Source organism: Mandrillus leucophaeus, unplaced genomic scaffold, assembly GCF_000951045.1.
Source record: "Mandrillus leucophaeus isolate KB7577 unplaced genomic scaffold, Mleu.le_1.0 Scaffold249, whole genome shotgun sequence".
Lineage (NCBI taxonomy): Eukaryota > Metazoa > Chordata > Mammalia > Primates > Cercopithecidae > Mandrillus > Mandrillus leucophaeus.
Window position 1 is genome coordinate 197,817 of NW_012102576.1, and position 16,505 is coordinate 214,321.

General features: G+C 41.9%; 1 protein-coding gene across 2 annotated transcripts in view; it reads right to left on the reverse strand.

Moving 5' to 3' along the window:
- The window catches only part of M6PR (mannose-6-phosphate receptor (cation dependent)), a 9,666-nt gene extending 4,049 nt beyond the window's left edge, over positions 1 to 5,617 (reverse strand). For both annotated transcript variants that reach the window (XM_011983293.1, XM_011983291.1), the window contains exons 1-3: positions 5,349 to 5,617; positions 2,091 to 2,270; positions 1,293 to 1,459 (exon numbers count right to left, since the gene is read on the reverse strand). In XM_011983293.1, the coding sequence (XP_011838683.1) occupies positions 1,293 to 1,459; positions 2,091 to 2,269 (346 nt within the window). In that variant the 5' untranslated portion in view covers position 2,270; positions 5,349 to 5,617. The remainder of the gene's footprint in view (positions 1 to 1,292; positions 1,460 to 2,090; positions 2,271 to 5,348) is intronic.
- Positions 5,618 to 16,505: the final 10,888 nt, after the last annotated feature.

Sequence of the window (16,505 nt, forward strand, 5' to 3'; positions counted from 1 at the left end):
AAAAAAAAAAAAAAAAAAAAGAATAATCTTAATTTTTAACATTAAAGGTAGGCAGCTGACAATGCAAAAGCAATTATGATCCATACCTCAACACTGATTCATTTTCTGAATATCTTCTAAAAGCAAAAAAAGAGGTTCCATACAATGGCTGAGCAGCAGGGGTAAGCCCATCTAAGATTTCAACTTAGCCCCAGATAAATTCAAAGCAGATATTTAAGATTGGAATGTATATCTCCTCTTTAGTATTTACTGTGTTCAGTTATTTTGCAAAATATCATTTGATTCAATAATTGTGAGGTGAATGCTCCTCGTTTTGCATATGAGAAAATAAAGTCAAAAGGTGATATGACTTTCCAGTCACAGGATTAGGAAATAGGAGGAGAACCTAGTCACATAACCCCTAGCCCCAAATCCTTTTGTTTTTTTTTTATTGTATTATTTACCAGGAGTAAATAGCTACCCTGTATAACTTAGTTATTTATCTGTATGGGAGGGAATTGGACCATAGGTGCTTACATGGTCCTCTCCAGCAATGCGACTTTTAAGAAATACCACCACCATAGCACAAAAGTCAGTGGGTAAAGTTTTGCAGACTGAGTAGTTTGCAAAAAAAGTTTGAGCTCTTAAAATTTAACTGGTCAACTTTTGATTAATTTGATGAAAAGTGGTGGTGGTGGTGGCTGGCATTTTTAAGTCTAGTGTGAAACTCATTAAAAGTATTTGGGTGAATAAAAGAACTCTAGGCTATAGAATTCTGGCTAGAGTTGGCTGGGAGCGGTGGTTCATGCCTGTAATCCCAGCACCTTGGGAGGCCGAGGTGGGCAGATCAGGAGGTCAAGAGATCAAGACCATCGTGGCCAACATTGTGAAACCCCGTCTCTGCTAAATATACAAAAATTAGCTGGGCGTGATGGCACACACCTGTAGTCCCAGCTACTCGGGAGGCCGAGGCTGGAGAATTGCTTGAACCCAAGAGGCTGAGGTTGCAGATTGTGCCACTGCACTCCAGGCTGGGTGACAGAGACTCCATCTCAAAACAACAACAAAAAATTCTGGCTAGAGTCTTCATTTTGCATAAGTTTTTCACTAATTGTAATGCACAATTGTCCTGAGCTGTGACTTACAGAGGAGCTGTGGAATTAGGCATCCTGTGGTATATTATAGTCTCAGGTGTGCCGAACCACACATGTGATATACCGAAGAGACTGGAAAGGGCCACGACATACAGGATTGTCAGAGGGATTGGTTGGGATCAATTAGTTAATCAAGAGTAGGAAGGGGAGTTTTCTTACTTCCGTTGAAGATGTGAGTCTCGTTGAGTCTCCCTACTACTGTCTCCTTCCCATTACTTTTGTTGATTTGCACCAGGCCTGCCCCAGAAGTGTGGTTGCCAGCTTCCCGGCACACCCTGAAGATGTAGATGTATGTGTCTGAACCCTGGCCCACAGTGCTCTCAAAGCTGTCAAGGGAAGTGGGCAGAAAGGAGAGGAGAGTTACCAGCTATCAGCCTCAGGAATAAGAGCATCCTTTTCCTTTAATTAAAACAAAACAAACAACACGCTCGATTTACTTGAGGTCATGGCTGAGTGAATATTTGTTTAATTTTAAGATATTCATAACCTTGACGGACCATCCTTATTGCTGATGATGAATTATTAAAATACACCACCCAAGATAGCTCAGTATTCTAGTTATTTTTAGAATGCCTGTTAGTAACCATGTTCCAATGAATAAGGGCCCATGTTCATGGGATAGTCTCATTTCTTAGGGACCAACTTCAGATTTATATAACTGAAGATCCCTGACACTTACAATGACGTGTCAGCCTAAATATGTTTACCTGATATTTCTAAAGTCCTATTATATGTAGGTATCAAATAATGCTTAAATTTCTACAAGCTAGACTCTTGGATCCAGTCTTGGAAGTAGCTACTCTTCTGTGAAAGATGAGAAAACTGCACACGGCAACTAAAAGCTGGGCTGAGAATTTGCTCTATATCATAAAAGAGAGCACGTTATCAAATAAAATCAGTAAGAAAAGACCTTAACATAAATATTTTCTCAAGCTCTTTAAGGTTCTTCTCATTTACCTTTTATTAAACAGTGGTTTCAGCCTCTTCACTAGAGCCAATTCTTTCTCTGACTCTTTACCCTTTTCTCCTACTAAGTCGCAAGTTTTTTCTTCTGCCTGCCAGGATTCTCTCACTGCCACAGCCAGAAGTAACAGCAGTAGCAGTCCAGTCCTCCAGCAGTTGTAGAAAGGGAACATCCTTTGGGAGAGAGTGTGTGTTGGGGAGGGCAGGTAGGATCAGGAGAGGGGGAAAGAAACAAAGCGTATGAATGTGTAATAAATGGATGGTATTTTGACTATCCAGAAAGTACACGATTCTCTGGCATATGCAACACATAGTACATTTTAATATCTCTAACAAGAGCACCTGCAGCAGAAAACTCATTTATATTTAACTTTTAGTCTAATGTATAGGTGAGTCTTTCAGAACAAACTACAAGGTTGAGAAGAGGGAAATGAAGAAAACTTAAAAGAGAATGATGACAGCTTGGGCGGAGCCATCCTTGCCTCCTTGCCTCTTTACTGTTTGATGGCTTGATGAAGTCTTTTGAAACCTCTTCGGCCTCTACAGGTCACAAGTCTCAAGGGTTTCTAGACTTCCAGTAAGTACAGTTGTCTTTTACGCTACAAATCAATGACAACAAATTGGGAATCACCAAGCCATTTTACAATAGAGTAAATTCAATTCACCTGCTGCTTCTACTGCTCTAGGAATGAAAACACACAGCTCTCTTTCCCAAACTTACTAGGTTGGTGCAAAGGTGACTGTGGTTTTGGCAAAAAAAAAAAAACCCCACCAAAACCTAACATTTTGTTTTCTCTAATCCATCCTCATATCCAGGACAGACTGATTTACCCTTGCAAAACACTTCACTCTGATATCTGTTAATGATCCCTCAGGCCATCGCTACTTGTTTATTCCAACAGTATCACGGGCAGTTTCTTAACTCTTCTAAACTTTTCTCACTTACAATAAAACGCTGCAAATCTGGGCTTTGGTATGAATATTCTTTAAAGTTCTCTAGTTCTTTTTCATGCTGGTCCACTTACTCCACCGCATTTTTGAAATATAAAACTTGAAACAAGCAGAATTTTCATGGGTACTAATGAGTTTGAAGATGGGAAAATGGAAGCTCCAACCTTGACCCGGAATGCACTTTCCCCATTTCCCTAAACAAAGTAACATCTGACCTTCTATTTCCCACACCCCACTAAAGCAACAAATTCTGGGAAATTGTCTACCTGACTTCCTGTACCCCAAATATCAATTCACTACTGTAATATTATGGTAGTTGCCATAGAATAATCATAGCTAGCCAAGAGGTCCAAGGCCCTCATAACACATTTAATGCACTGAAACCACACAACAGCAGGAAACAATAGACTACTGCCTTGGGCCAGGTGCTGTTCAAAGCACTTAACATATATTAAATAACTAATTAATCCTCACAACCTTATGAGTAAATACAATTATTGTTGCTATTTTACCAATAAGAAAACCGAGACACAGCTAGTGGAATTAGCCAGAGAGTCTGGCTCCAGAATTCATGGTCTGTCATTACATGTATATTTCCACTATGTACATAATAATTTTTTGGAGATGAAAGTAGGCAACCAAAACTGTAGGTTCTTTTTTTTTTTTTTCCTCCTAAGAAGTGAAGGGGAAGTGATTCCTCACAGTTGACTGAATAGGTGGTGAAATAAAGAACTTAGACCTCCAACTCCCACCACCTTCCCTAAGTTAACCCACTGCTCAACACACAACTTGACCAGCTGACTCACTAAAAAGAAATTGGAGGCTCCTTTTTCTAGACTAACTTAGCCTGCCATTTTCCTTTACAGTCAGTTTCTCAGGACCTAATTAAAAACTGACAGTTGATGATTTCTTTTCCCAAACTAGAACAAGGAATCTCACAAAATTAGGAAGGAATGAAAAGTTAAACACCTCAGCCATTAGCTGAGTTGAACTATCTTTTATTTGCTTATTATTAAAAAAGGGTAATAAATTGATACTGTATTCTTCTTTCCTGCTTAAGGCTTGGCTTTAAATTTAAGCTGCTTCTCTTTGATTCAGTGGCATAATGCGCTAAATGTTTTACTTAGATTATGTTCATTAATCTTCACAACCCAGAAAAATAGGTGTCATTTTTCATACTTTAAAACGAGAAAACTGACGCTTTACAGAATTAGTTAAATTACTTGCTGTACATTACACAGGTATTTTATGTGTATGGGGCAATTTAGACGATTCGTGGCATAAAGATGACTGCTGGAAAACTTACAAACAGGGGTGCAACAATCAGACAGAGAACGAAATAGAAGGGTTGGGTAGTCCCCTTTTAATATGCTACAATTAGATTCTCAAGGTACAAGAGTTTGTCTATATACTTTGGAAATAAGGAGCAGGATTTTATGATCTTGAAAAATCTCTTTCAATTTTCTTATTCTCTAACGACACATCTATTCCATTTGGCAATGCTAAAAATTATCCTTTATTAGGGTGGCCAATGACTAAGCCAGCAATTGGGAAGCAGCTTACACCACTGGGCCCCTGTAGCACTCACTTCCCCATCTGGTAAGACAGCCATGGCCATTTTTCCAGTGGAATTTCTACTGTCTTCCCGCTGGCTCCTTTCTGATGTAGCAGTCCTTATCCCTTTTTCTCCAGCAGCCTACATTTTCAGAAAAGCAGCCCCAATTGGCTAAAAGGCCTAATGCTTAAAGAACTCAAGAGAGAAGGAGCCTCAGAGAAGTAGCAGCTTCGTCCCAAGAGCGGAAGCTCCCCACGAGGAACACATGATAATCCGTCCATCAGCCATTCTTATCCATATCACAGTCGCATCCCCCTCAAACCTCTCCCAGGGTGCTAGAAATTCTCGCTCTGTCCAGTGTCCCGACTTTCCAAGTGCTTGGAGCCATACCTTCTCCAAATGATGCCACTTGACCTCCCACCGTGATGCAGGCCAAAATTCCTCCTACAAATAAATGCACGAACACCTCCAACGGACTCCATACTTGGGGTTATCTTCCTTTCCCTGCTTTCCAAGTACCGTAAATCCCCTCTCTGGTTTTGGAAGTCCTTTCTCCCTCACACCTTTCGGAACTCCGTGACTCTCCGCCCCCACGCCTCCGCCTCTATTCTACTCTTAGGGCTCCTCAGCCAGATCTTTGGCTAGAACCATGGTCAAGGGAGCCATTGCGATCCCGGCTCCTGTCATAGACGCTTAAGTGCGAGCGCACCCCAGCCCGCCTCCTCCTCCACGCCCCTCACACTCACGTGTCGCGGGGAACTGGAGCAGCCAAAGCTCAGAATCCCCCGTGAATACCCGTCTAGGGATGGGAGACGGGGCCAGCTAGGGGCCGGCCGCAGACCCCGGTCCCAGAGCTAGTTTCAGAGGCCAGCGTTCCCCCTAGCGCCTGGATGTGCCCCACTCTGGGAACCGGAAACAGGAAGCGCCAAGAGGCCGCTGAGCAACCGCTCCTCCCACCAGACCCCGCAGCATGTGACCAAAGAACAATTTCGCCCCTTTCCCCTTCCCGGTCTCCCTGGGATTTTAGCTCCGCCCTCGTTCCATCAGCTCCAATCACTATCGAGGTTGTCTAGTTTCGCCTTTTCTGGTTGCCTTTCTTCCAATGGGGTCCCAAAGTCCCGCTTCCAGGGCCTCTCGGCTTGCGCGTCCCGGTCACGCGGGGTCACGCGCCGGACCGCTCCCGGGTAGGGTCCGAGTGAAGAGAGTGCGAGGGGCAGGTGGCGGAAGCGGAAGTTACGCAGGCAGCTCGCCCTCGGGCTCGGCGGGAGTTGTAGTTCTCACGCTAGGTCTCCTCCGAGCGTTTCCTAGACCGTTCGCCGCCTGAGAGGGACGCTGTTCCGCCGCGTGCAAACTTCAAGTCTAGACTCCACTGTCGACTCCTAGACGAGAGTAGTGCAGCGACGGGGCCATGTGCGTCCTGGCTTTCTTAACGACATCACTCCTATGTATTTCCTTTTCCCAGTTGAGTACCTTGGGGTGAATTATTATTGTTACTGTTACCTCTGTCGTTCCTTGCTGCCTCGTGGTATTTTACTTGATAAGCATGCTCTGCAACCGCCTCCGTTCGCCAGAGGTTACTTCTGCAAAGTAGGAAGAAACGAGCAACACGATGGTAATCTTTGTGCCTTTGCTAAGATCTTTAGCAGGTTCCTTTTGTCTTATTAGCCACTTGTTGAAGTCCTGCTCGTTCTTAAACTCTGTTCAAACGTTATTTCTCCTGTGACTTCCTGCATTCACTCTCTTCAGAATTAACCATTTCTTCCTGTGGACCCCCGCTTGTGGCTTGTAGCTGGCTTTAGCATGTTTTCATTCCGCTTCCACTCTTACGTTGCTTTTATGTGTGGCTCTACGCGGATGCCTGGATTTTTTATTCTTACCCCTCTCATTAGAACTACTACAGTGTTTTGAGTCTAATAATAATAAAAGAGAACGGATGCATATCTCGGTGGTGCGCGGCACTTTTGTAAGTGCTTTAAACGATAGTTAATTCACTTGGTCTTCACACCAACCTTATGAGGAAGTATGTTATCCCAAGTTTACAGATGAGTAAATTAAAGCAGATAGAAGCTAAGTAACACCGTGGGTCCCACAGCTATTAAGTTATCGAGCCAGTATTTAAATAGTCTCCATAGTCAATGCTCTCAAGCACTACGTTGTACCTACTGTATGCCATTCTGCATTTCTTCGTTTGTTAGTAACACATTCAGTTCAGGCTAGGTAGTAATCATATCTGGGTTGGATGTTGCCCCAATAAATAAAATTGAAATTTTTTTTCTTTCTGAAAATAAAAGGAATTTGTGATCAGATAACACAGAAAACAATAAAACAAAAATACATAAAGTCACCAGGAGGGTGTGTATTTCCTTCATGAATATATGTTGTTTCCTTTTTTCAAAAATTTAATGTATCGGTCCCACACTGTGGCTCATGCCCGTAATCCCAGCACTTTGGGATTCCGAGGCAGGAGGATCACTTGAGGTCAGGAATTCAAGACTAGCCTGGGCAACATAGTGAGACCCCTTCTCTTAAAAAAAAAAATTAGCTGGATGTGATGGTGCACAGCTGTAGTCCCAGCTGCTTGGGAGCCTGAGGCTGGAAGATTGCTTGCGCCTGGGAGTTGGAGGCTGCAGTGAGGTATGATCCTGCCACTACCCTCCAGCCTTGGTGAAAGAGTGAGAACCTATCTCAAAAATATATGTATGTATCAAATATTTTTCCATATCCTTAACTTCACAAATAAACTTTTTAATAGCATAATATTTAGTTCTTTGCATTGCTACTTAACCAATGACATTAATGTTGAGCATATAAGTTATTTCTACAGACTCGCTTTTATCAAGTAACTCAACACAGCTTTACTGCGCAATTACTATGTGCCAAAACTACATAATATATAATATAGGTCTTGGGGATACAGCAGAGAAGAAAGACAAAAATCCCTGTTACAATCCATTCTAGAACTGATGTTCCTTTGTTGGTTAATTCAAGTTTTGATTTCAGAAATCTTGCCTCTTGGTGACTGCCTAGAGTAGCATTGGGCTGGAGGGGAGGAAGTGTTCATGTTAGAAATGGGGAATGGGCCAGAAATGCAGTTGAGTAGGTTGACTAGCTTGTCTGCTGTCAGAGTGGAAGCAGGGGTAGTTTCCCTTTCCAACCACAGGCAAACAACCTGGGTCACTTCCTTGCTTCTCAGACCTCAGCGCCCTTTCTGGGTGCTTTCTGTGTTAGAATTCTCATCCCTGGGAACTGAGCTCAAGGTTCTTGCTGGAACAAAAATTGAAATGAGCAAGGTTTTTTTTTGTTGTTGTTGTTGTTTGCATTTCTGGCCTGCCTCCTTTCTAGCCTCATTATTAACCAGCACACTCCCCACAATAAACCTACACCCACACTGCCTTCTCCCACACAAGGTAAATTGTTCACTTTGTTTCGAAAGAAGTTTTAGGATTGTTGTCCTGAATCAAATGGGAAGGATGCCTCCTGTTCCGTATAATCATAGAGAGGAAGGTAACTAATGGTCCTAGAACCTCAGCTTCCCATGTAGCTGGAACCACAGGTGCAAGCCACCATGCCCAGCTAATTTTTGTGTTTTTTGTAGAGACTGGGTCTCACATTTTTACCCAGACTTGTCTTGAACTCCTAAACTCAAACAATCTGCCTTCCTCAGCCTCCCAAAGTGCTGGGATTACAGGTGTGAGCCACTGAGCCCGGCTCAGATGCTGTTCAAAATGATCATGTTTACCATATTTCAAGGACTAAATATAGTTTTTGGTAACTTTCAATTTTAATATAATTTATCATTTATAGAGAAGATGAAAGGATAGTACAAAGAACTCTGCTACACGCTTTACGTAAATTCATCTCTTTCCCCTCCATATACATTAGTTTATTTTGAACAAGTTGAGAGTAAACTTCCATTACCGCTAAATATGTCAGTGTGTATTTCCTAGAAGCAAGGACATCCTCTTATCAAAATCAGGAACTACAGTATTAATACAATATTATCAAATCTATAGTCTGTATTCAATATTTTATCACATGTTTAAATAGATGCTCTGTATAATTACTTCCCATTTCCCAACAATCACAGGAGCCAAGCCAGAGTCACACATTGTAATTAGTTGTCATTGATCTTACTTGACTTTGAAATTTTGATAGGTACTGGCTACTTGTTTTGTAGAATGTCTTTCATTTTGGTTTTGTCTGATATATCTGATGTAGGACTTTTCTTGGTCACTTTGCCAACCAAGGACCCCTCCATAGCTAGTGACACCACCCCCCACCCCCAGGCCTCACTTGACCCACTGCCTGTGTTACAGTTTGTACCTGCGTTCGGTGGTTCCTGAACTCTTGTCCCACATCCAAGAAGAATGAGGATATGCTGACAATTTGAAGGATGAGAAGGATGGAGAAGAATTTTATTGAGCAATGGAACAGCTCTCAGTGGAGAGGGGATGCTGTAGGTGGAGGTGGTCCCCCACCCCTGCAGTCAGATGATTTCTCACCCATTGTGGCTGGATCTGGGCTTTTATGGATTCAGAATGGGAAGTGTGTGCTGGTTTGTGAGTATATAAAAAAAGTTAAAGTGAAGACACCACTCAAAGGTGGGCACAACAGTGTAGAAAACCAATTAGGAAAGGGTAGGTCTGTGTAAAATGGGTGAAAGGTGGGGATCAATCAGAGAAAAACGTGCCAAATGGGAAGACAGGTTCTTAATCCGGTCCATGGATTTGACTTGTAGCTTGGCTTTCAGGCCTTAAACTGTCTTCAGCTTGGAGATGGGGTTTCACTGGGAATCTGCCTAGCCTTTTGTCTGCCTCCTGCCACTATCATTTCTTAATGATTATATTTAAGTGTGCATTTTTTTTGGATAGAAATGCAAGAGAAGTAATATGTTTTTATATCAATCAGGGTCCATTCAGAAACAGATATCATATTCATGATTTTAACAGGAAAAATTTAAAGAATTGTTTTCTAGTAAAAGATGATCAGTTACTAAAAGAGAACTATGATACAGAAGAATCAGCTACAAAAAGGAGCTGTTATTTCTAGGGATGAAGAAGAGTTAATAAAGGAGTTACTTAAGTTAAAGGAAATGCTCCCTTCCCCAACTGCAAGATTAGAGATTCAGATCTCTGAGGCAAGGGTGTGTTTCCTACCACAGGAACATGCAGCCCACCCACTGATGAGGCTGAGAAGTTGCTGGAGGGTGTGGGCCTCTGTTGAGCAGCCAGTGGGAATCTTTTAATGGTGGCTCCTTTATGCTTTTGACATGTCCATATCATTTTTTGAGGAATTCTTTACTTTCAGACACATAAGATGTTCCATGTTTATCTTGTAGCATTCAGCATGAACGGACCTGGAGGACATCATGCGGAGTGAAATAAGCCACACGCAGAAAGAAAAATACGATATGATATCTGTTGTATGTAGAGTCTTAAAAACAAAAATCACCATAGAAACAGAGTAAGAGGATGGTTACCGGGGCGGGGTAGGGGAAATAGGAAGATATAGGTCAAAAGGTACAAAGTTGCAGTTAGATTCTAATGTGTAACATGAGGACTGTAGTTAATATTGTGTTGTATACTGGTACTTTGTCAGGAGAGTAGATTTTAGGTACTCTTACCACCAAAAATAAATAAGTAAAGGAAACTACATGAGATGATGAATATGTTACTTTGCGTGACTGTAGTAATCACTTCACTATGTATATGTATATCAATCAAAATATCTTGTATGCCTCAAATGTATATTTTAGAAAAGTTTTATAGTTCTCTTACCCTTATCCTAGAATCAGTCATTTCACCGAGGGGTCCTGGTTCTTTTAGTGGAAAATGGTATTGAGAAACCAAGATGTGATTATGAGTTGTGTTTGTTGCTACTTGTGTGTCACTGCTTCAGTGTCAGTAGACAGAGCTAGGAAATTGTATATTTCCAAGAGTGAACCAAGTTCCCACTATATTTTTTGTATGTATACATTTATTCACATATAAGAAAACACAGGAAGTGATTTTTTAACTGATAAGTGGTTTTTTAACTATACGATGTGTGAAGCAAGCCTACTAGTAAGAGTTCCATATTTGTTTAAAGTTCTGTTTTCTCTTGTTAAGGCAAAATATATAAATCATGAAATGTACAACTCTTAAGGATACAATTCAATTAATTTCTACAAATGCATCATAACTGTTATCCCTCTGTAATAAAAAAATTTAGAAGATTTTCATCATCCAAGAAAATTTCCTCATGCTCCTTTTCAGTCATTTTCTCCTAGTCCTAGAGGCAACTATTGCTCTGATTTTTTTTTTTTTTTTTTTTTTGAGCTAGAGTCTCTATCACTCAGGCTGGAGTACGATGGTGCAAACATGGCTCACTACAGCCTCGACCACCCAGGCTCAAATGATCCTCCCAGTTGGCCTGTGGAGTAGCTGGGACCACAGGAGTGTGCCACCATGCTAGGATAATTTTTTTATTTTTTGTAGAGATGAGGTTTCCTTATTTTGCCCAAGCTGGTCTTGAATTCCTGGGTTCAAGTAATCTTTCCATCTCAGCCTCCCGAAGTGCTGAGATTACAGGCATGAGCCACCAAGCCTGGTCTTTTGAAGTTTTCTTTTTTTTTTTTTTTTAAATTATAGATTAATTTTGCCTATTTTAGAACTTAGTATAAATGGACAGATACTGATAGTGGTGGAAAGCAGACAAATTCCTAGGCAGATTTGGGTGGGTCCCTGGTGAAAACCAACCTTCGAGTCAAAGACAGCCTGAAACCTGAAAACTCACCTGCCAGTTCTGGGTAGAATCCAAGACCCAAGTGAGAACTCCCGCAATGCCTTTTAGCCAGTCAAATGGTGCTTTTTCCAGGCTGCCTATGGACCAATCAGCACACACTCCCCTATTCTGAGCCCATAAAAACTCCCAGACTCAGCTACACAGTGGGACTACCCACCTTTGGGTCCCCTCTCTGCTGAGAGCTCTTCTGTTGCCCAATAAACGTCCTCTCTGCCTTGGTCACTCTGCAGTTGTCAGTGTAACCTCATTCTTCTTGAACGCAGGACAAGAACTCAAGGACCTTTCGAACAGTGGGTGCAAAAGAAGCTGCAAAACTGTAGCCCTCCTGCCCATTCCTGGGACCAGGTGGCCACCCCACGTTATGGGAAGTGGTGGTGGGGCCAGGCCAGCCCAGGAGCCTCAGGCTGGTGGGACTGAACAAGCTGGGACGTGCCCCTGTTCAGCAAAGCTTGTGGACGGCAGGAATGAATGAACTGTAACACACAAATGAACTGAGACTCCTGTGGGGTGCAGACCTTGGGATTCCCCGAGCCGGAGCTGTAACATGCTGTGACACCCCCCACCACTTTTTTTTTCTTTTTATTTTGAGACAGAGTCTCACTCTATCACCCAGGCTGGAGTGCAGTGGTGTGATCGTGGTTCACTGCAACCTCTGCCTCCCAGGTTCAAGTGATTCTCTTGCCTCAGCCTCCTGAGTAACTGAGATTACAGGTTCCTGCCACCACGTCTGGCTAATTTTTTGTATTTTTAGTAGAGACAGGGTTTCGCCATGTTGGCCCAGCTGGTCTTGAACTCCTGACCTCAAGTGATTCTCCCACCTCAGGCTCCCAAAGTGTGGGGATTTCAGGCATGAGCCACTGCACCTGGCCTTTGAGGTTCCACAGTTGCTGGTGTCTCTGAGTTTTTTGGGCGCCACTGCATTCCCTTCGTTCATACGCCAGTGCCCAAGGTAGAAGCTGCTTGCAGTATACCTGATCCAGCCACAGCTTCACATGAAGCTGGTGCCTGGAGGTGATGCCCTGCTGTAGCAGCTAGCATGCCTGGCTTGCCCTTGGTAGGTGTGAGATCTAGGCCAGTAGCGCTAGCCAAGAACCAAGCACAGCCTGCCAAGCCCAGTGGGTGGAGCCAGCCCAGTGGTCACGAGTGAATTTTTTTTTTAATTATACTTTAAGTTCTAGGGTACATGTTACATATGTATACATGTGCCATGTTGGTGTGCTGCACCCATTAACTCGTCATTTACATTAGGTATATCTCCTAATGCTATCCCTCCCCCCTCCCGCCTCCCCACAATAGGACCCAGTGTGTGATGTTCTTCCTGTGTCCAAGTGATCTCATTGTTCAGTTCCCACCTATGAGTGAGAACATGTGGTATTTGGTTTTCTGTTCTTGCGATAGTTTGTTGAGAATGATGGTTTCCAGCTGCATCCATGTCCCTACAAAGGACACGAACTCATCCTTTTTTATGGCTGCATAGTATTCCACGGTGTGTATGTGCCACATTTTCTTAATCCAGTCTGTCACTGATGGACATTTGGGTTGATTCCAAGTCTTTGCTATTGTGAATACGAGTGAATCTTGATATTGAGCAGGAGCCCCCTGGCCATGGAGGTCTCTGGCTGTGGAGCAACACCAAAAAATCCTGTGTCAATAGTATGTTCTTTTTGCATTTGTTAGATTTCTTTCACTGTAGTATCTGTGAAATTGTATGTATCAGTAGTAGGTTTTGTTTTGTGTTTTGGTGGGGTAGTATTACATTTTATGAATACAATAGCCCTCCCTTCTCCTCAGGGGACATGTTCCAAGGCCCCTGGTGTGGACAGCATCTAACCCAGTTGCCTTCAATGAGAATATGTTTCTGTTCATATCTTCCCCCCACAAATTTAATGCCTTTTCCATCTTAACTAAGCACTTAGCATGGCCCACGGCAGAAACTTTTGCAGTTTGAGTTGCAACAGCAAAACTAGCACATGTTTCTTTTCCCTTCTTCACAATTTAACAGATAGAGGGTTTATTCTTACCATAGTGTGTGTATATATATATATATATATATATATACTTATCTCTTTTTTAGTAAGTTAAGAACCTTCACCTTTTTATTTAAAGGAAGCACTTTACACTTCTCTTTGGCATGTCTGCATAGCCAGCATTACTACTCTTGCGCTTTGTAGACATTATTTAGTACAATAAGAGTTACTTGCACTGCTATACTGTGGCAGTCAATCTGATAACTGAGAGGGACGATAATGGGCAGGGAGTGTCCACAGTGTGTTTCCACTGGACGAAGGGGTGATTCATGTCCCAGGTAAGATGGAGCAGGACAGTGCGAGATTTTATCACAGTACTCAGAACATGCAATTTAAAACTTATAAGTAGTTTATTTCTGAAATTTTTCATCTGGTATTTTCAGACCTTGGCTGACCACTGGTAACTGAAGTTGTACAAAGCAAAACTGCAGATAAGGGTGGGGAACTATTGTATTTCTCATCTTATTCATTCCTCTTTTGATGGGCATTTAGGTTCTATCTGTATTTTCTTCTAAGAAGCCTTATAGTTTTATGTTTATGTCTGTAATTTATTTAAAAAAATTTTTAGAGACAGGCTGTTTTTGCTATAGTGCCCAGGCTGGTCTCAAACTCCTGGCCTCAAGCAATTCTCCCAACATGGCCTCCCAAAGTGTTGGGATTACAAGCATGAACCAGTGTGCCTGGCCTATGATCTATTTTGAATTAGTTTTTGTATATGGTTGAGGTAGGACTGAGGTTCCTTTTTTTCCCCATATGGATATATAATGACTTCCTATAACATTATTTGACTATTTTTCCTCCCTTAATTGCTTCAGAGCTTTGTTGAGAATCAATTGAATGTATAAATGTAGTTCTATTTCTGGACTTAATTCTGTTTAATTGATATCTTTATTATTATGCTAATAACACACTCCTGATTCTTCTAGTTTTATATTAAGTCTTGAAGAAAGGTATTATAAGTCTTTCTTGTCTTTTCAAGATTGTTTTGGCTATTCTAGGTCCTTTGCATTTCCATATACACTTGAAAAGCAACCTGTTAATTTCTGTTAGAAAATCCTCCTGGGGCAAGGCATAGTGGCTCACACATGTAATCTCAGCGCTTTGGGAGGTTGAGATGGGAGGATCACTTGGGCTCAGGAGTTCAAACCAGCTTGGGCAACATGGTGAGACTCTGTCTCTACAAAAAAACCTAAAAATTAGCTGAGTGTGGTGGCGCGGGCCTATGGTCCCAGCTACCTGAGAGGCTAAAGTGGGAGGATTGCTTGAGCCCAGGTCAAGGCTTCAGAGAACTGTGGTCTCCAGCCTGGGCAACAGAGTGATACCCTGTATAAAAAAAAAAAAAAAGAAAGAAAAAAATCCTGCTGGGGTTACAATTGGGGTTGATATGAATCTGTAGATAAATTTGGGGAAAATTGACATCTTAATGTTGAGTCTTATAATTCATGAATGTGAAACCACCTTTGCAGAACCATAAGTAATGAGAGAAGTCTAATATGGTTGACTCCATCTTGCTTCTAACCTCTCAGGTTACATTGTTTTTTTGTTCATTCTAGTGTGGGGGCCAAGATAACTGTAAGAGGAATTTAGTTTACAGTTAAAGCCACATTCATAAGACAAAGTTAAAATTATGGTAGGGGCTTGAACTTTGCTAAAGAATAGGCGTAGTTGAATGATGACCCGCCACTGCTTAGCTTGTTTTTGTTGTATAAGTTGCTTACTGCCCCAGAGTCATGTATCTGGGGTCGCAGGATTTAGAGCTTCTCGAACTACTCCTGTAGGTAATATTACTATTGTAAAACCTAAAGAACTGGTCTTTGAGACATTTTTCAGATTTAGCATTTCAGGATACCAAGAGGTGCCACCTGGTCCTGAGACCCCTTCCCAGGAAATGACTTGCCTGTGTGAGTACAGTTTTAGACACCCCTGCAGTTTCATCCCCAGCCAATCAGTTGTTTCAATTCTCCAGCCCCCTGCCTGCCAAAGTAGTAGTTAAAAAACCCAAACCTCTGAACTCTTGTGGGGATAGGTTTGAAAAGTGTCTGTCGTTCTCCTCACTTGGCTGGCCCTGCAATTATTAAACTCTTTGCTGCAACACCTGCTATTCTCATTGTTTTTTTCAGGGTGGCAGGCAAGAAGAACCCCTCGGGCTATGACAAATAGGGTACAACTCTATTTATGTAAGCCTTAATTTTTTTCAGCAGTGTTTTACAGTTTTCAGTGTAGAGGACTTACATGTCTTTTGTTACATTTGTCCTGAAGTACCTTATTTTTTGATGCTTTTGTAAATGAGGTTATCATGAAAAATTTATTTCATGAATGTTTACTGGTAGTATGTAGAAACACAATTGGTTTTTGTGTTTGTAACTGTATTCTGTTACCTTGCTACTTATTCTGGAAGTTGCTTTTTAGATTTGTTAGGATTTTATATAGAGACAATAAATTTATCTGCTAGTTTAATATCTGTTTTGAGACTTCTAGATTCTAGTCATGATGGTATAACTGGGACTGGATTTATTCTTCTATCTTAAACAACTGGCAGACTGGGAAAACATATGGAACAATGGCTTTTTGATATTGGACAACAGATAACACAAGACAGCAATTCCTGAGAGGAGGGCAATAAGTTAGGCGAGCCCCACAATTCCCACTGCTTAATGCGTGGGGAGACTATCCAAGGTGCAGTGCAGGAAGGGGGAACCCAAACAGAGCCTGGAAGTTTCACTGAGCTTCAGGGGGAGAGAGTGTGGAGTTTGAGAAGACTAAAACAGCTCAGATTTGTGGGTTAGAGTACCAGAGAAAAGAGAGATGCACAAAGAGTGAGCTCTAGATAACTACAGAGGAATCCTCTCAAGCCTTTGGTTGAGTTCTGAGCTGAACCACTTCAAAGCAGTAGGCAGAACAACTCCTAGATCTCACACAGGGCTACGAATAGTGTTTTCACCTGCCAGAGTGGAAAGATGTTCTCAGTATATGGGATTTTTCAGTAAAGTTCTGAGAAGACTTTTCACTCCCTTGCGTGTTCAAATTAGTTCTAGACTTGTATAAAGCCCTGGTAAAGCTTTAATATGGTAGGAAGCGTGGGTCCATGGATTG